The sequence below is a fragment of the Salmo salar genome, chromosome ssa20, assembly GCF_905237065.1.
Source record: "Salmo salar chromosome ssa20, Ssal_v3.1, whole genome shotgun sequence".
NCBI classification, from domain to species: Eukaryota; Metazoa; Chordata; class Actinopteri; order Salmoniformes; family Salmonidae; genus Salmo; species Salmo salar.
In genome coordinates, this window is record NC_059461.1 from 55,936,639 (window position 1) to 55,957,438 (window position 20,800).

At 43.2% G+C, this 20,800-nt stretch overlaps 1 protein-coding gene across 4 annotated transcripts; it reads right to left on the reverse strand.

Moving 5' to 3' along the window:
* Nucleotides 1-1,358: 1,358 nt before the first annotated feature.
* On the reverse strand, nucleotides 1,359-20,115 carry klc3 (kinesin light chain 3). 4 transcript variants are annotated; one of them, XM_014162378.2, is made up of 13 exons: nucleotides 20,008-20,115; nucleotides 19,778-19,890; nucleotides 5,080-5,310; nucleotides 4,724-4,954; nucleotides 4,300-4,375; nucleotides 3,851-4,079; nucleotides 3,638-3,725; nucleotides 3,280-3,381; nucleotides 2,477-2,650; nucleotides 2,163-2,262; nucleotides 1,807-1,987; nucleotides 1,654-1,720; nucleotides 1,359-1,469 (listed from the first exon to the last, which is right to left on the reverse strand). In XM_014162378.2, the coding sequence occupies exons 3-13, from the start codon at nucleotides 5,287-5,289 to the stop codon at nucleotides 1,368-1,370; spliced, it is 1,560 nt and encodes a 519-aa protein (XP_014017853.1). In that variant the 5' UTR covers nucleotides 5,290-5,310; nucleotides 19,778-19,890; nucleotides 20,008-20,115; the 3' UTR covers nucleotides 1,359-1,367. The 4 variants fall into 4 exon arrangements, 3 of the variants coding, with proteins under 3 accessions (XP_014017853.1, XP_014017854.1, XP_014017852.1); XM_014162379.2 differs by lacking the exon at nucleotides 20,008-20,115 and adding an exon at nucleotides 19,187-19,212 and having other exon boundaries at nucleotides 19,778-19,998; XM_014162377.2 differs by having other exon boundaries at nucleotides 19,778-20,022.
* Between the last annotated feature and the right edge of the window lie 685 nt (nucleotides 20,116-20,800).

Here is a 20,800-nt window from a genome sequence, read left to right on the forward strand (position 1 = left end):
CATTCGGATTGTGCCCACTTTTTAGGCCAGAGTTGATCGTTGAAAGAAAGGGCAAGATTAGAACCTGTGACCTTCTGGTTCTTATCCCAGTGCCTAGTCCACTGCAGCAGCATGAGGGAGGGTTCCACAATTGTTTCCCACATGTATACAGCTATTCAGTCAATTAGAACATCAAATGAGAAATGTGGTTGGTTAAGGTTGGAAAACAAGACTCATTGTGATTCGAACTGGCGACCTTTTCACAACCCACATTGAACTCCCTCCATCCACCTCAATGGGTTAACAATCTTTCTACAATAGTGAATCCTCTACCGCCCTTTTAAATGATCACTTGGAAACACCACCACAGTAAATTAATCGCTTTTTGTCCCTCAAATTGCATATTTACTCTTGATAAGATCCAGAGTAAGATGCATAGACAACAAAATCAAATCATTTTAAAAACATGTTTCAGAAGGAATTTAAATTAGCTAGCTATCCAAAAAAGTCAATGTATCCCAAACTGAGACAAATAAAAAATTACATACAGGCACATAGTGCTTTTACTTTTGGGCCATAAAAATAGCTTATGCTTTTTATATCTGCTTATAATGAAATCTGATAAACATATTTTGACAGTATGCCAAGCCTTAGACAAATTGAATTCTACCGCTGGACTGGGAAGTGAAGATTTCTCTCTGGTATTGTGGAATAAGGAGAGCACTTTACCACAACCTAACATGGAAGCAAATACACTGTGCATCACATTGACTAGATATTAGTAAATATTTGTTTTAATTGTGGAATTAAAATCACCTAGTGCCAATAACAAGTGTACCGCTGGTAATGGACACGAGATAAAATCGGAATGTAACACGTTTTAAAAACCACATTGTATAAATAAGACCTTTTTTGCATGCACAGATAAATTAATTTGGATAACATCCAACAGCTGCAGACACTTACTTGTTGACCCAACTGCAGTTGAGAGTGCCAATTGCAAATATCAAGATGTTCATAATTGTGAACAATCGTTGAAGAATTCAAGTTTTCCCTCCTTGTACAGTAAGTTACAACAGAGCATTACTAAATCTGGTCTGAAACAGATACAATCTGCATCTCTCAAAACCAGTCCTCATTGCTGTGTGTATCCTAATCTATACCTCAGAACTGGGGCACCAGGGGTTAAAACTAGCAGGTAAGGACTATCAGTGACCTCCACCCGCTACAACATAGTACAGTAAACAAACCTAAACGGATCATTGTTCGATTTAAACAGAGCAAGGGAAGGGGGTTGCAGTGACCCACTGAGACAGAGAGAGGAGTAGGGACCAGAGCTGTGTGAGAGTACTTCCTGGATGTGTGTGTGTGTGTGGGGGGGGGGGGCGCTAGTGTTCAGAGGTGTAGTGTGCAGAGCTGAGGGATCCTCGCCGTGCCAGACTCTGGGTGCTGGAGCTCAGGGTTCGGTTCTCTGTCAGGCTGCAGGGGTTCTGGAAGAACATACAAAACACTTGACTAGTCTGACTGTATGTGTATAACAATGACATATACATTCATTTTGATGACACACAGCCAGAGAAATGCCTTAGGATATGAAGCACATAAAATGAAAGGTGATGAGTAAACAATCATATTGTACAGAAATGTGAGAATAAGCCAGAAACTGCTGCTCACACTTGCTGCTTCTTGACGCTCCCTCGCACCCACATTCAGCACATTCAGAGAATTAGCCCTTTTCATCCTGAGGGAGAACAAGAAAGAGAGAGAGTAAAAAATTGGACATCATTTTGAGAGCTAAGACGTGCAGATTGAGGACTTGGTCTTTACCCAGGAGTCGGAGGGGTGGTATCCTGAGGTCCAACTCCTTTCAGCTTCCTGACCAGCTTCTCACTGCTCCTCCGTATCGACTCGCGGAGCTTGGTGAATGAGCCGCTGCGCTTCAGACTGCCCAGCCCATCCTGCATGGAGCCCTCCTCTTCCGTGTGGGTCCAGGTGTCCCGCACCTCACCTGAGCCACCAACATCACAGAGGATGCACATCAGTGGCATCATCCAGTATGATTAGTTATTTACAGTACAAATCTGAGATACATTTTAAATTCCAATACATACACCCTTTTGGATCAAAATGCTATTGAATCTAGAGAGCAGGTTTCAAAGATCATATTATGAGTTTGCTCTCACCATCCACAGATCCAAACTCTTTTTCATGGGCCCGGGTCAGGATCTCTTTATACAGAGCCTCAGCTTGTCTGTACTTCCCTTGTTTCAGGTAACATGAAGCCTGTAGCCAGAAATACAGCAATACTAGAGTCACAAATAGCGCTATCACACCTCAGATAGATAGACACACGCATGCAGCTTGGGTCATGTCCCCCACTTCTACCCAATCATAGCATATTATACACACACACTATATGGTAACATCTAGCCCAGTGACCATGCCAACCACGTTCATCCCTCCCTCCATTCACCCTCTCCTATTCTCCATCCTTCACCAGGTTATTCTTGGTCTTGGCCACGTTGGCATCGTCGGGGCCCAGTCTGCTCTGGTAGATGTGCAGGGCACGCTCGTAGTACTGCTCCACTTCCTGGTACTTGCCCTGGTTCTGACACAGCAGCGCCAGGTTGTTCAGCTGCTTTGCCACGTCAGGGTGGTCCGTGCCTAACACCTGCCCACGACAACAATAGGGGTGGGGGGTGGAGACGAACAGGTTTGGGTAATAAGCAGTGTCAGGGGTAGCGCATTTCAAAGTAACGCCTTACAGTAATTAAATTACTTTTTGCAATAACGAATAATATAACACAGAGTTACTGTTCCAATTGAAATAATACAGTTACTGATAAAACAATGGGTTGTTACTTGTGTTATCATTCATTTCCTATTACAGTTACTGATCCAAATAACTATTTGTGATGGGAGATAAAAAGTGGCAGAAACGTACTCCCATTTCTTTGATTTGGTAGGACAAGAATATAACAGTAAAATGTCAACTGTGCCCTGGCGAGAAACACCTCTCCACTGCTAGCAACACGACATTGTTTACATCGAGTGAGGACGCGCAACGTAATATAACGAGTAGTGTAACAAATTACTTTCCCAGGGAGTAATAAGTAATTATTTATTGTTGAAAGAAGTAACGAGTAATAGGTATATGATTATTTGCTTGCAAGACTGAGAAATGATTGTACAATATAGTACTGTAGGAGTGCTGTACTACAGAATGCTTGCAGAGTTGCCATTAGTCCATCAGAGGGCAGGGTTTCTAGTCAAGGTGGTGCTAGGTTACTGCCTCATTACCTTCTCTCTGATATCCAGGGCTCTCTTACACAGTGGCTCAGCCTCTTTGTACTTCCCTCTCTTTCCATACAGGACAGCAAGGTTGTTGAGTGTGGCTGCCACCTATAAACAAATACAGTACTGTTAGTTACATACAGTGATATACTCTGATCGCCGGTCGAGGTGAAAAAAGAAACGCTCCCGATACTTTCAATGCGTTCTGTTGGGCAAAAAAACATTTACCCTACACCACTAGTTACATACTGTAGCTGCTTTTCCACTGTGCTGGGGAAAGCCATTAGCTATGCATGGTTTAGACTTCTTGTTTTGTCAATTTTGGTGACGCTTGAACTTCACTATAGACTATAGAGGAACATACCGCAGGGTGATCTATGCCCAGGGTCTTCTCCCGAATGGCCAACGCGTCATTCAGGAGGTTAGCCGCCTCTTTGTACTTGTTCTGGTCTCTGCAGAGAAGAGCAAAACAGCCTTTAGCTTTAGCATACAGCTAACGTAACCAGCCACACTATGGAAATCCCCCACAGTAAGACCTAGCATGGAGGATATGCTAGGCTAGCGTGGCTCCACTCACCTGTAGACCAGAGCCAAGATGTTGAGCATGGTGGCCACGTCAGGGTGGCTGTGGCCTGAGGACTTCTCCAGGTCCTCCAGGGCCTGTTTGCAAAGGGGCACAGCCACCTCGTAGCGGCCCTGGGAGGCGTACTGGATTACCAGGTTATGAAGGGTCCTCAGGCGGGCCGGGATCTCATAGCCGCCCTGCTGGGCCGCTGCTGCCGCACTACTACCGTGAGGCTGAGATACTGGGGGACAGGAGGACACGAGAGGGAGGCAGAGTCATTCATACAGACACACAAATATACATTAACACAAACACGTAGACATACACAAACAAACACACAGCGAGTGACAGACTATACAACACAGAGTCACACCGAGACATCGACAAACATGCATGCATAGCTCGTCTACACAGCAGATAGACAGACAAGAATATCCGGCTCATTTGACGAGTGCACGTACTCTGTGACTGTTCCTCCTCATCCGTGGGAAAAAGGTCATCTAGGGACTCATTGGTGGAGCCCGTCTCTTTGTCATCCTGTCGACATAGAAAACATAACTAGATTGATAGTACAGAGCTGAGGGGAGTACCTATATTTTTTATTTATTTAACCTTTATTTAACTAGGCAAGTTAAATAAAGGTTTAACTATGAACTATACAGAGAAACACATAGCAACCTGCTCTGATAAGCCACCAACAGCTTAGCTTTAGTAATAACATAAAGCTGAGGCAAAGACATGCACCGGGTCATATTCACACCATAGCGAAACATTTTGTAATGGAAAGTGAATGAGCAGTTTTGGTAGTTCCTCACTGTATCAGTGTGTTTCTTCCCGTTTGGTGTATAATGAATACGACCCTGGTTGTGGTGGTCTGTGACATACCGGTGGGGGCGACTCCTGGTCGTACTTGCGGATGCTGCTCATGAACTGCAGGTGTCTGTTCTGCTCCTCCAGCGTGACCACCACCTGCTCCCTGTCCTGCAGCCTCTGCTGGGCCCCGGCCAGCTCGTCCCTCAGCCACTGGTTTTCCTGGCACAGCCTTCGTACCTGGGTCCGCAGCTTCTGCTTCTCCGCCTCCAGGGAGCCCAGGTGGGCCGACAGAGCCATCATCACCTGGGGAGGGAGAGGGAAAGAGAGCGAGAGCAAGAGAGTGAAGTAGGTGTGCATATAAGCATGTACACATCCAATACAGTCAAAATACAACTTCTCCCATTCTGCCATCTTCAGTATGACCCCACCTGTGCCTCTCCCAGGCCCAGCTCTATCCTCTCCAGAGACTGGCGGATGATGCCACTCTTCTCCTGCTCCACACTGCCACTCTCGGCCACCGGCCGTCCCTCCAGCACCTCCTGCAGGTTGTCCAGGAGGGTGTGGTTCTCACCTCGCAGCGCCTCAAGGCCCGCTATCACTTGCCGCGTGCTGCACAGAATCTCCTCCCCCGACAGCATGGCGCCTCTCTCAGCTCAACCCTGTATGGAGAGGAGGCGGGAAGGGAGGGGTCAACATTTATTTTTATATTTGTACAAGGTCATATGGACTGTACAAGGTGTTGAAAGCGTTCCACAGGGACTCTGGCCCATGTCGACTCCAATGGTTCCCACAGTTGTGTCAAGTTGGTTGAATGTCCTTTGGGTGGTGGGCCATTCTTGATACACACAGGAAACTGTTGCGCGTGAAAAACCCAGCAGCGTTCCAGTTCTTAAAACAATCCGTTGCGTCTGGCACCTACTACTTCACCCTCTGAATGGCACACATACACAATCCATGTCTCAAGTCTTACAAATCCTTATTTAACCCGTCCCCTCCACTTCATCTACACTGATTTAAGTGGATTTAACAAGTGACATCAATAAGGGATCATAGCTTTCACCTGGTTTCATCTGGTCAGTCTATGTCATGGAAAGAGTTAATGTTTTGTATACTCAGTATATATGTACGTATGGGACACACAAATAGAATAAAGGTATAACAGTGGTGTGCAATGGCAGCATTTAATTATGCACTAGCGGTAATATGGCTAATGGCTACACTCCACAGTAAACAGTCTTGTGTTGGACTAAAGCAGTACGACAATGTGTAGGCTAACCAACTAGCTATAGATATACAACAATACTTTTACCACTGCCGGTATGCTAAAGAGTCTTGTGACTAGAGAGTTACAGTAAAATACAGCTGGTACTGAACTGAGATGTCTAGGGGCTGTTGTTTGTGAGACACACACAGAGGAGAAAGGAGAGAGGATAAGTCACTTCTAATAAGCTAAACCAGGCTAATAGCACACAAGCCTACCATAATGACAACAATCAATTTTTATCTATTCTATAGCTGTTTCACAAAACATCTTATCAGAACATACAATTATCCTCCAAGTTCTGTACAAAGTGCAAAACTACAAGTGTAGCCTATGTTTACCACCACAGGGGGGTGTCAACAACGACAACAGTATGCTGCCCTGACAGCCTGTCAGAGCCATTGAAACTGTAACGTGATCTGCATGCAAACTTTCAGAACCATGACTATGCATTCTGGCAGCCAAAGGAAACAATGAATAGCCAATACATATACCAATGGGACTGTATGGAAAATACATCCTGGTACAATGGTGCCATTTTGCTCCTGTGAGCCCGAAGGCATAAAGCCTAGAGCCGACAGCCGCCCAGTTCAATGACAAGTCATAACACATGATGTAGCCTACTTCCTGGTCGGTGAGGCATCATGCCACATTGAGGGGTTGGAGTGGGATGTGTAGTACAATGAGAATGGGTCCAGCAAGAACAGGTTTAATTATATGGTTGGAGTGCAGTTCTGACATTAAATGAAAACACGATACAAGATCAACCATGACCTGCTTCAGATACAAATAAAAAAAATTGTAGTGAGTGTTATATTTCTGGTTAGGTGTTCTGCTCCCTGTGGCAATAACATGTTGATGCATCTTGCAGCAGGGCTACAGAGGATGGCCTCAAATTATTACAAAAATAATATGTTGGCTTCTCAAAGACCAGATGGGCAGCCTGAACTCGAATCATGAGCATAAAAGGCCTCTGATCATCCTTCCACCATACCAATACTAATGGGGGTTCAAGACAGGAGGGCTGCGCTGTGAAGCCAAGCGCCTAAGAGGAGAAACAGGTGTCTATGGGGAACAAGAGGGAGCTGTGCTGGGCCTGAGCAGGAGGTTGCATCAGCATAACACCAAAAGGCAGGCCAGCTGCAGCAGACCATACATTAACACAAGGATATGGGTTTACTAGTGGCTCCTAGGAGGAGGGCAGCATATGGCAGTTGTAAACAACAGTGGTCATTGGAATTGATTGGGACTCATGTTGCAGTCGTTTTTTAACATTTTATTTCACCTTTATTTAACCAGGTAGGCTAGTTGAGAACAAGTTCTCATTTGCAACTGCGACCTGGCCAAGATAAAGCATAGCAATTCGACACATACAACAACACAGAGTTACACATGGAATAAACAAAACATACAGTCAATAACACAGTAGAACAAAAGAAAACAAAAAGTCTATATACAGTGAGTGCAAATGAGGTAAGTTGAGGCAATAAATAGGCCATGGTGGCGAAGTAATTACAATATAGCAATTAAACACTGGAATGGTAGATGTGCAGAAGATGAATGTTCAAGAGACACTGGGGTGCAAAGGAGCAAGATAAATAAATAAATAAATACAGTATGGGGATGAGGTAGGTAGATAGATGGGCTGTTTACAGATGGGCTATGTACAGGTGCAGTGATCTGTGAGCTGCTCTGACAGCTGGTGCTTAAAGCTAGTGAGGGAGATATGAGTCTCCAGCTAAATAGATTTTTGCATTTCGTTCCAGTCATTGGCAGCAGAGAACTGGATGGAAAGACGACAAAAGGAGGATTTGGCTTTGGGGGTGACCAGTGAGATATACCTGGTGACCAGTGAGCTGAGATAAGGCAGGGCTTTACCGTACAGGTCGCAATGGTGGGTAGTGTATGGGGCTTTGGTGACAAAACGGATGGCACTGTGATAGACTGCATCCAGTTTGTTGAGTAGAGTGTTGGAGGCTATTTTATAGATCACATCACCGAAGTCGAGGATAGGTAGGATGGTCAGTTTTACGAGGGTCAGTTTTACGTGGGTATGTTTGGCAGCATGAGTGAAGGATGCTTTGTTGCGATATAGGAAGCCGATTCTAGATTTAATTTTGTATCGGAGATGCTTAATGTGAGTCTGGAAGGAGAGTTCACAGTCTAACCAGACACCTAGGTATTTGTAGTTGTCCACGTATTCTAAGTCAGAGCCGTCCAGAGTAGTGATGATGGACGGGCGAGCAGGTGCGGGCAGTGATCGATTGAATAGCATGCATTTAGTTTTACTTGCGTTTAAGAGCAGTTGGAGGCCACGGAAGGAGAGTTGTATGGCATTGAAGCTCGTCTGGAGGTTAGTTAACACAGTGTCCAAAGAGGGGCCAGAAGTATACAGAATGGTGTCGTGTGCGTAGAGGTGGATCAGAGAATCACCAGCAGCAAGAGCAACATCATTGATGTATACAGAGAAGAGTCAGCCCGAGAATTAAACCCTGTGGCACACCCATAGAGACTGCCAGAGGTCCGGACAACAGGCCCTCTGATTTGACACACTGAACTCTATCAGAGAAGTAGTTGGTAAACCAGGAGAGGCAATCATTTGAGAAACCAAGGCTGTCGAGTCTGCCAATAAGAATGTGGTGATTGACAGAGTCGAAAGCCTTGGCCAGGTCGATGAATACGGCTGCACAGTAATGTCTCTTATCGATGGCGGTTATGATGTCGTTTAGGACCTTGAGCGTGGCTGAGGTGCACCCATGACCAGCTCTGAAACCAGATTGCATAGCGGAGAAGGTACAGTGGGATTCGAAATGGTCGGTAATCTGTTTGTTAACTTGGCTTTTGAAGACCTTAGAAAGACAGGGTAGGATAGATATAGGTCTGTAGCAGTTTGTGCCTAGGGGGATTACCGCGGCAGCTTTCCAATCTTTGGGAATCTCAGACGATACAAAAGAGAGGTTGAACAGGCTAGTAATAGGGGTTGCAACAATTTCGGCAGATAATTTTAGAAAGAGAGGGTCCAGATTGTCTAGCCTGGCTGATTTGTATGGGTCCAGATTTTGCAGCTCTTTCAGATCATCAGCTATCTGGATTTGGGTGAAGGAGAAATGGTGGGGGCATTGGCGGGTTGCTGTGGAGGGTGCCGGGCAGTTGACTGGGGTAGGGGTAGCCAGGTGGAAAGTATGGCCATTCGTAGAGATATGCTTATTGAAATTCTCAATTATAGTGGATTTATCGGTGGTAACAGTGTTTCCTAGCATCAGAGCAGTGGGCAGCTGGGAGGAGGTGCTCTTATTCTCCATGGACTTTACAGTGTCCCAGACCTTTTTTGAGTTAGTAATACAGGATGCAAATTTCTGTTTGAAAAAGCTAGCCTTAGCTTTTCTAACTGCCTGTGTATATTTGTTCCTAACTTCCCTGAAAAGTTGCATATCACGGGGGCTATTCGATGCTAATGCAGAACGCCACAGGATGTTTTTGTGCTGGTCAAGGGCAGACAGGTCTGGAGTGAACCAAGGACTATATCTATTACTAGTTCTACATTTTTTGAGTGGGGCATGCTTATTTAAGTTGGTGAGGAAGCACATTTAAAGAATAGCCAGGCATCATCTACTGACGGGATGAGGTCAATGTCATTCCAGGATACCCCGGCCAGGTCGATTAGAAAGGCCTGCTCGCAGAAGCGTTTTAGGGAGCGTTTGACAGTGATGAGGGGTGGTCGTTTGGTCGCAGACCCATTACGGATGCAGGCAATGATCGCTGAGATCTTGATTGAAAACAGCAGAGGTGTATTTGGAGGGCGAGTTAGTTAGGGTGACATCTATGAGGGTGCCCGTGTTTACAGATTTGGGGTTGTACCTGGTAGGTTCATTGATAATTTGTGTGAGATTGAGGGCATCAAGCTTAGATTGTAGGATGGCCGGGGTGTTAAGCATGTCCCAGTTTAGGTCACCTAGTAGCATGAGCTCAGAAGATAGATGGGGGGCAAACAATTCACATATGGTATCGAGGGCACAGCCGGGGGTAGAGGGAGGTCTATAGCAAGCGGCATCAGTGAGAGACTTGTTTCTGGAAAGGTGAACTTTTAGAAGTAGAAGCTCGAATTGTTTGGGTACAGACTTGGATAGTAATACAGAACTCTGCAGGATATCTTTTCAGTAGATTGCAACACCGCCCCCTTTGGCAGTTCTATCTTGGCGGAAAAGGTTATAGTTAGCGATGGAGATTTCAGGGTTTTTGGTGGTTTTCCTAAGCCAGGATTCAGACATCCAGGTTGGCAGAGTGTCCTAAAGCAGTGAGTACGGCCCCCCCTGTAGTGCAGGGGCGGTTCCTCCTGCAGGCAGAGGAGGGTCGTTAGTGATTGGAGCTGGCGTGATTGGAGCCACCTGGGCTCAGGGTATTTAAAACTGCTTCACTAACCGCTCTCTCTCTCTCCCTTCTCCTCCAAGTATGATCCTGTTTTGTTTGTTCCTTTGTAGGTTTACTTAGTTTCCCCTCAGTCATGTTCCCACACACAGATTCATGCATCCATGCACCTTACATACACCCTACATTATGACACTTCCACACCTCATTCCTTTTTCTTTGTTTAAAGTTAATCGTTTTTTGTTTACAATAAAGAACCTTTTGATTGGCCTATACCTGTTGTTCATGTTCCCTAATTTTTGCCACAGGCTATGAGCCGGCCTGTGACAAGTGCGGGCTCGTCCGTAAGTTAAAGTTAATTGTACTTTAGTCTTATTTTAGTATTTTAGTTTACTTTAACATTTTGTCATAGTTGGTTAAGGTTGTCTAGATTGTCTTTGCTTTTATTATTGATACGTTTATTTGTAATTTGGCTTATTTGACTATTTTATAGTTAACTTGGGTTAGTTTAGTTCAGATTGCCAAATTTTTTTGGGTTGAGGGGATGTTTTGGTTGGGCCAATATGGTTGGAGAGTTGAGAGCCATGTGTTCTTTTGGTTCAGTTAGCGTGGTAGCTAAATTTGCTTAACAATTCACTCTGGGTTTTTCTGGGTTTTTGTTCAAGTGGGAGTCCTCTCCTGTTCAGGTTTATCAGCGAGTGTCAATAGGAGGCTCTGTGTTTTTGTTTTAGGTGGCAGTGAACGTGGGTAGAGCTTCCCTTTTCCCCTACATCGGCTCGGGAGCACCTCCGTGGTTATGGGGGGGCTGCCAGTTCTGGTTGTCTTTTCCACTCCACTGGTTTTGTGTGCATAAAACCCCACCACATGTGACTGCATGAAGACCAGGGCCAGTTAGTTAGTTGTTTTTGGAGGATAGTGGGGTGTGGCTCCTGTTCTTGAACCCAGACTGACAGCAGGTGAGTTGTGTATTTTTTTTGGAGCATTTGTAATAGTTGTATTGGTTGAGGAAAATGTCTTCCATTCTGAGTGGTTTTGTTCAAGCTCCTTCAGAGGTAGCCTTAGAGTTGTGTACTAAGGAGCAGTTCATTGAAATTGCTGAACATTATCAGATTGTTGATAAAAAAAAATTTAAGAGATTATTAAAGCAGGGTCTTAAGGAAATGGGTGTTTTTTGGGGTCAGTCTGCTAGTAGTGAAGGTACAAGTTTTCAGTCTAGCCCTTCATTAACTTTTGAGCAGCAGTGGGAGCTGTTGCAAATGCAGTTGGAGATATTAGCATTTCTCAATCGCTCTAGAACAAAATAATTACCACAGTTTGATGTTTCACAGAATCTTCGTTTGTTGCCTAAATTTGAGTCAGATCCAGACACATACTTTGTTTTATTTGAGCGTATTGTGGAAGCTAGAGCTTGGTCAGGTTTGGACATGACTATGTTGTTGCAATGTGTACTTACAGGTAAAGCACGTGAGGCTTTTGCAGCACTGAGTGTAGCTGACAGTAAAGTGTTTGCTAAAATTAAATCAGCAGTTCTGAAGGTTTACGAGCTTGTGCCAGAGGCATATCGTCAATGTTTTCGTTACAGGAAAAAGTTAGATTCACAAACCTATTCTGAGTTTGTTCGTGATTTGACTTCTGCATTTAATCGTTGGTGTACAGCTTCTGAAGTTAGTACTTTTGAGGATCTGTCTAATTTGATTGTGTTAGAACAGTTCAAAAATTGTGTCTGACCAGGTTGCTACATACATGAATGAACGTAAAGTTAAGTCTCCAAGTGATGCAGCAGTCCTCGCAGATGAGTACAGGCTAACACATAAAAGCCATTTCGAGTCAAACAGTGACATGTACCATAAAAATAACTTTACTTCTAGGAATAGTAGGTCAACTTTTTTTGGAGCTTCTTTCCAAAGGCCTCAGCAGAAGTTTGGGTCTGGAGGACTTAAAGCACCGGTTAATGCTAATACCTGTCGCTACTGTTTAGTTGAAGGACATTGGAAGAAAGATTGTCCTCTACTTAAATAAAAAAAGTCAAGTTAAACCTGCTGTGATGGCAGCTCCTGTTTCAGCCTCTGACCACCAGGGTGAGCTTTTTCAGCCACTAGTTGAGTTTGATTCTCAGTATTCCCACTGGGATTTTTCAGACTTTATTTCAGATGGTGTAGTGTCCCTGAAAGATGGCAACCAAAATGTTTCAATCAAGATCTTAAGAGACACTGGAGCTTTAGATTCTTTTATTCTGGAATCTGTTTTGCCGTTCTCTAAGGAGTCTGATACTGGCATATGTGTAATGGTACGTGGTATCGGTTTAGTTCCATTCTCTTCTCCTTTACATGAAGTTACCCTAAAATGTGGTCTGGTAGAGGGTGATGTTGGGGTTAGACCCCAGTTGCCAGTAGAGGGAGTCCACATGATTTTAGGGAATGACTTGGCAGGTAGTAAGGTGTGGGCAGATGGCAAACTAAACATCTTTACGAAGCAACCTTCAGTGTCCCCAGCAACGGTATCTTCAGATCGCAACTGTGTGTCTCCTGAGGTATTTCCAGTTTGTGCTGTTACCCATGCTGCCTCTCGTAATAAGGTTGAGAGTAAGCCAGAAAGTATTGCATTGCCAGTCAAATTCCAGACAGAACAGCTGACTAGTTCTAGAGATTCATTGATAGCTGAGCAAAAGGCCGATACTACCTTGGCTGATCTGTTTGATAAAGTTGTTCCTAATTCAGTGGTGAGGGATAGTGCTCAGTGTTTTCTTCTTGATGGGCTGTTGGTTAGGAAATGGGTTCCACACTATGATCAGGGTCTAGAAGAACCAGTCTTTCAAATAGTTGTACATACTACTTTGCGAAATAAAGTGTTGCAAACTTCACATGGTGATGTGGCAGGTCATATGGGTGTTCGGAAAACTTATGATCGCATACTCGGTTATTTTTTCTGGCCACGTTTAAAGCGGGATGTAGCTCAGTTTATTAAAATTTGTCATGCGTGTCAGCGCACAAGCAAGCCAAACCAGGTTGTAAGCCATGTGAACCTGTTAAAATGTTATCACTCCTGTGATCTAAGCAAAGTGGAAGGCACTCCAGCGGTGAGGTCAGCATTGACTGCTGCTCCAGTCACTGCATCTTGTGGCTTTAACTTTGTGGAGGGGGGAGAAGAGGAGGTAGTTAGGGTTTTAGATGAGGTCTTACAAGGTCGGTTGAAAAACTCCCAGACTTTGCAAAACCTTGGTTTTGGTAGATCATTTAGACTCAGAAACGTGATGAATTGGTAGTTCTTATTAGAAGCTACCCTGTTTTGTTTTCTGACACTATCGAAAACCCATTTAATTGAGCATGACATAGACATCGGAGATGCTAAGCCTATCAAACAGATTTTATTGTGTATCTCAGGAGAAGAGACTGCAATTGGAAACAGAGGTGCAGTATATGTTGGACAATGGTATTGCGGAGCCATGTTGTTCAAATTGGGCTTCACCCGGTCTTCTGGTCAAAAAGACTGATTCCACTTTCAGACCTTGCACTGATTATAGGAAAGTTAACAATGTTACTAAAGCAGACCTTTACGCTCTTCCTAGGATGGAGGACTGTATTGATCAAGTTGGGTCAGCAAAGTATGTTAGCAAATTTGATCTTTTAAAGGGATATTGGCAAGTACCCCTTACCAAAAGAGCTTGTGAGATTGTTGCCTTTATAACTCCATCTGGTTTGTTCTCTTATACAGTGATGCCTTTCGGGTTGCGGAATGCTCCAGCCATCTTCCAGAGGCTGAATCGGGTGGTCTCAGGTCTGGAAGGGTGTGCCGTGTATTTGGACGACGTGGTCGTCTACTCAGACTCTTGGGAGGAGCATGTCTGTAGAGTGAAAGCCCTGTTCGAAAGACTGGTGTGGGCCAGGTTGACTATCAATTTGGCAAAGTGTGAGTTTGCCAAAGCTACAGTCACATACCTAGGCAAGGTTGTTGGTCAGGGTGTTGTCTGTCCCGTGGAAGCCAAGGTTCAGGCTGTGAAGCAGTTCCCACAGCCCTCCACAAAGAAAGAACTGATGCGCTGCCTGGGAATGGCGGGGTACTACCGTGCTTTCTGTAACTACTTTTCGGTAGTAGTGTCCCCCCTGACCAATCTGTTGAAGGCCAAGGCTGAATTTATCTGGTCCACCCAGTGTCAAGAGGCATTTGATGCAGTTAAGGCTCTTTTGTGTTTGGCACCCATGTTGGTAGCACCAAATTTTGGGAAACCTTTCAAATTGCAGGTAGACGCCAGTCAAATCGGTGCTGGGGCTGTGCTTCTCCAGGAAAATGATGACAATGTTGAGTGTCCAGTCGGTTTCTTTTCCCGGAAATGTAATAAGTATCAGCAAAACTATTCTGTAATTGAAAAGGAGGCTTTAGGTCTCATTTGGGTTTTACAGCACTTCGAAGTCTATGTTGGTTCTGGTTTGTCCCCTTTAACTGTGTTCACTGACCACAACCCACTTATTTTTCTGAAGTCCCTGCAAAATCCCAACCAGCGCTTGATGCGTTGGGCTTTGTTCTTGCAACCATTCAACCTGGATATTAGACACACTAGTGGTAAGGATAATATTATTGCTGATGCTCTGTCCCGTGCTCCTTTAACCTAGTTTGTATTTTCTCTCTGCTGACCCCTGTGGGCTGTCTGCGCCTCTTTTCTCTTAAATTGCTCCCCAGGTACCAGGGCTGCTGAGTTTGAGGGGGGACAGTCAGCTAGGGGACACAGGGCTACTGCTAGGAGCCGGGACTGGTATCCGTTTTTTGGGGGGGGAATTCTGGATTGTTTTAAATATGTTGGGTCGTGTTTGGGTTGAGGGTGGGACCCTCATTTTAAAGAGGGTGGTGTCACAGCCCCTCTGCAGTGCAGGGGCGGTTCCTCCTGCAGGCAGAGGAGGGTCGTTAGTAATTGGAGCCACCTGGGCTCAGGGTATTTAAAACTGCTTCACTTCTCTCTCTCCTCCTCCTCCTCCTCCAGGTATGATCCTGTTTTGTTTGTTCCTTTATAGGTGTACTTAGTTTCCACTCAGTCATGTTCCCACACACAGATTCATGCATCCATGCACCTTACATACACCCTACATTATGACATTTCCACACCTCATTCCTTTGTTTAAAGTTAATCGTTTTTTGTTTACAATAAAGAACCTTTTGATTGGCCTATACCTGTTGTTCATGTCCCCTCATTTTTGCCACAGGCTATGAGCCGACCTGTGACACAAAGGGAGAAGGCTTCTAATGTTAACATGCATGAAACCAAGGCTTTTACGGTTACAGAAGTCAACAAATGAGAGCACCTGGGGAGTGGGAGTGGAGCTAGGCACTGCAGGACCTGGATTAACCTCCACATCACCAGAGGAACAGAGAAGTAGGATAAGGGTACAGCTAAAGGCTATACGAACTGGCCGTCTAGCACATTCGGAACAGAGTAAAAGGAGCAGGTTTCGGGGTACGATAGCATAGATTCAAGGCATAGTGTACAGACAAAGGTAAGGTAGGATGTGAGTACATTGGAGGTAAACTAGGCATTGAGTAATGATAGAGATATAGTCTCTAGAGACGTTTAAACCAGGTGATGTCATCGCATATGTAGGAGGTGGAACAACATGGTTGGTTAAGGCATATTGAGCAGGGCTAGAGGCTCTACAGTGAAATAAGATAGTAATGACTAACCAGGACAGTAATGGACGAGGCATATTGATATTAGAGAGAGGCATGCATAGCCAAGTGAACATATTATAAAGGACCTATAACAGATCTAATGTTGAAAAGAGCGGTGCTCTTATTTAATACTTGGGTAAATCCATTTGAATTCAATCCCTTTTTGACATCATCCCTTTTGATTTAAACATACGGTAACATTCCATACATGTTCGCCCATGGAAGAAGTGGTCAGAAAGTGACTTCTTGGACCTTATCAGTATTTATCGGGTCAATATGTTAGTGTATTATGTCTGTTTGTAACAGTGTGTTTATATGTGAAATTGTGTTCATATAAATTGTATTTTAATGTTTAAGGACTCTTGGAAGATTAATCTCTTTTAGTCCTCATTTGGACAATAATAATAATAATAATAATAATAATAATATATATATATATATATATAAAAAAATCAGGACATAAAAGTACTTAAATTTGACACATTTTGCATGTCTTCATCACTGGAAATGATAAATGGTTCAGTTTGATATTTAAAACCTTACATTTTTTAATAAAAATTGTCATTTTAAACCTTTAACGTAAATTAGGTTTTTGTGTTGTGCCTACCACCGTTTACCTGCTCTTGAATACAGGGTGTCATTTCAATCATAGAAAAACAATTCAGAGAATTTACCTATCCTTCAGACCCCTGCCATTTAGATTTAGCTGGTACACCATTGGAATTTAAATTAAATTGACATTAACTTCTAATTACTACCACAAAAGATGACCGCTGGTCCACCCACAGTCGAATGTCATCTTAAATGGTCATGCCTATTATCTATATTTTTATGATTTCAATAGGTTTCTTATAGAGGATAGAGTATAATTTAAAAACAGATTCAAGTCAACCTTCTATATGTGAAACTCCAACCATATGGTACCATTTGAAAGTTGAAATGTAAATTCTACTCCCATTTTAGTACATTAATCAGCCAAAACATGACACTCAACCTGTATTCAAGAGCATGCGTCTCAACCAATGGCAGGAACAACACAACCTCAAATTATGTAAAATGGGGACAAAGCTGCAACATATGCAAATATGGAAAAAAATCTGCCTTTTAATGTTCTTAGATCATTTACGTTAATGGTAAAAAAAAAAAGTTAATTAAAAAAACGAAACAATCTCAACCGTTGGTCTTTTCCAGTGATGAAGACATGGATGTCTCATGGTATGGTGGGGTATGCAAAATGGGTCAAATTTGGAGCACCTTTATCTCTAATGTTTTGGCATTCATGTCCAAAAAGTCACTTTCTGACCACTTCTGCAATGGGCAAATACAGTGCTTTTGGAAAGTATTCAGACCCCTTGACTTTTTCCACATTTTGTTATGTTACAGCCTTATTCTAAAATTGATTTAAAAAACCCCAAAAAAACTCAACACCCCATAATGACTATGCGAAAACAGGTTTTTAGACATTTTAGCAAATGTATTAAAGATGAAAAACAGAAATACCTTATTTACATTAGTATTCAGACCCTTTGCTATGAGATTCTAAATTGAGCTCAGGTGCATCCTGTTTCCATTGATAATCCCTGAGATGTTTCTACAAGTTGATTGGAGTCCACCTGTGGTAAATTCAATTGATTGGACATGATTTGGAAAAGCACACGCCTGTCTATATAAGGTCTCATAGTTGACAGTACATGTCAGAGCAAAGACCAAGCCATGAGATCAAAGGAATTTCCCGTAGAGCTCCGAGACAGCATTATGTCGAGGCACAGATCTGGGGAAGGGTACCAAAAAATATCTGCAGAATTGAAGGTCCTCAAGAACACAGTGACCTCCATTTTTAAATGGAAGAAGTTTGGAACCACCAAGACTCTTCCTACAGCTGGCTGCCAGGCCAAACTGAGAAATCGGGGGAGAAGGGCCTTGGTGAGGGAGGTGACCAAGAAGCCGGTGGTCACTGACAGAGCGCTAGAGTTCCTCTGTGGAGATGGGAGAACCTTCCAGAAGAACAACCATCTCTGCAGCACTCCACCAATCAGGCCTTTATGGTAGAGTGGCAAGACGGAAGCCACTCCTCAGTAAAAGGCACATGACAGCCCGCTTGGAGTTTGCCAAAAAGCACCTAAAGACTCTCAAACCCTGAGAAACAAGATTCTCTGGTCTGATGAAACCAAGATTGAACTCTTTGGCCTGAATGCCAAGTGTCACGTCTGGAGGAAACCTGGCACCATCCCTACGGTGAAGCATGGTGGTGGCAGCATCATGCTGTGGGGATGTTTTTCAGGGCAGGGACTGGAAGACTAGTCAGGATTGAGCCAAAGATGAATGGAGCAAAGTACAGAGAGATCCTTGATTAAAATCTGCTCTAGAATGCTCAGGACCTCAGACTGGGGCGAAAGTTCACCTTCCAACAGGACAATGACACTAACTACACAGCCAAGACAACGCAGGAGTGGCATCGGGACAAGTCTCTGAATGTCCTTGAGTGGCCCAGCCAGAGACCGGACTTGAACCCGATCTAACATCTCTGGAGAGTCCTGAAAATAGCTGTGCAGCAATGCTCCCCAACCAACCTGACAGAGCTTGAGAGGATCTGCAGAGAAGAATGGGAGAAACTCCCCAAATACAGTTGTGCCAAGCTTGTAGTGTCATACCCAAGAAGACTCGAGGCTGTAATCACTGCCAAAGGTGCTTCAACAAAATACCGAGCAAAGGGTCTGAATACTTATGTAAATGTAATATTTCAGTTTTAATTTTTTTTATAAATAAGCAAAAATGTCCAAAAACATGTTTTTGCTTTTTCATTACGGAGTGTTGTGTGTAGATTGAGGGGGGAAAAACAATTTAATAAATTTTAGAATAAGGCTGTAACGTAACAAAATGCAGAAAAAGTCAAGGGGTCTGAATACTTTCCGAAGACACTGTATGTGTGGAAGGGTTTGAATTCAAATGGATTTACCCATTTCTTTCTGAGAAAGTGATCTTAAGGTACTATATCTTGAATTACTGAGTTAACAATGACATGAGGTTTAATCATGTCAGTCATAGAAAGTAGACAACAGGATCTGTTGCATTATTTGTGATACTTCAATGCAATACTCACACTTTGTGTGCAAAACAAATGAGTTAATTTCTCATTTTATGGATGAATAGGCCAACAGCTCTATATTCACAGAATTAAGAAAATAGAATATATTTAAGAAAATTAGAATATATAATTTTTATAATGCATTCTTTCAGCCTTTTTATGCACTTACTAGGACACTTTGGCAGGTCAGTAGACCTAAATGAGAAATAGAGAAGCAATTACCATAGGCCTACATTAAATTGGATGATGACCTACAGAGGAGCATCCTGTCTGAGAGAAATGCAACACCAGTCAGAGACAGATAAACAACATATGCGCGTGTACAGGAGGACTTGTTCCATAAGCTATTGTATTTGGATGTTTTCCAATATTAGACCATGTCTGCCTTCACAATGCACACGGTTTTATATAGATTACGAATTTGCATAACATTAGGCAATAAGAACAGATGGTTAGGCCTGTGTGTGCATTGTTGTGGTTTTGTCAACGCGTTTTAAATGGTATAGGAATACTTATACTGCGTAGGCTACAGACAAATAAATAAAAACATTTATTCATCAAAATAAATACATGTATTGATGACATACTATAAGCATACAGTGGCAATTCGGCATTAAGGGAGCTGAGAGAAGAAAATAAAATACCATTGGGATATAACGCTGCCATTGAAACTACACAATTATGATCCACTCGTCAAATATTTTTTTTTATGCGAAAACATTAACAAGAGTACGATCAACAGAAGTAATTTTGAACCTACCTGCTGCTAATTCCAGGTTTTTGGCGAGTTGTCGACCACTTTTTCTTGCGTATCTCCGCCTTTCATTCGGGCTCCCATTAAAGTTAATTGGACTCCTCGCGTCAAAACATCCACTATTTGTTTGTTATGGGACCAAGATAAGGGATATATTTGGACGACGGCATTAACAGTAGGCCAACAGTAATCATTCACCTGTTCTTGCGGCTCAGACTGTCTCATTTCAGCTTTACCTGATCTGATCATTCCCACCATGCACCGCGGTAGATTGATGCCATCTCCCTCTGAGGACAAGGCCATCTATCTGTCGGTGCTCTGAACTGCGAGAGACGGGACAAACCAGCACAGACAGGACTGCAAGGATGACTGTTACCGAGATAAACTGCTCTTTTGACATTTTATTTTAAATAAATGCATAAAAAAGTGTATATAAAAAATATTATATTATGTATAAAATACATATGATATAAATTATACTGCTCTATGACAGGCTCTCAATTTATTAGGCTGTAATGGAATGAGATTTTAGTTTTAAAGTGCTACATATCCCTTACCAGAACTGTATATTTCTCCATTAAATCTTTTTTGCTTTGGTATTCTTTTGGAATAGGCTACATGCTGGTGTGCTACAGTGTTACTGTTATTGTTAGTAACAAATTGGTATGTGCATAATTCATTTGTTGAGTCAGTGACTATTATCAGTAAGAGTCAGTTACATTGTAACCAACACAACAAACAAACATGCCCAGTAGCACCACACATCACTGCATGGTGTTGCATTTATCATGCAGAGTACGAAACAATCAGTAATAACAGAAAAGTGGGGGCCGGTATGTGTGTGGGGGGCTGGGGATGTGTTCTGGTGGTATAAGGGGTGGAACCCTGTGGGGACTTATTATAACTTGGCAAGTTTTCAACAAAGCAGATTAGAAGGGTGGGATGGCATGGAGGGATGGCCCAGGGAGAATAATAAACATTAGTAGCAGTAGCAGTATTAGTTAAGCTGCTGGGCTTGTGTGGCTACTG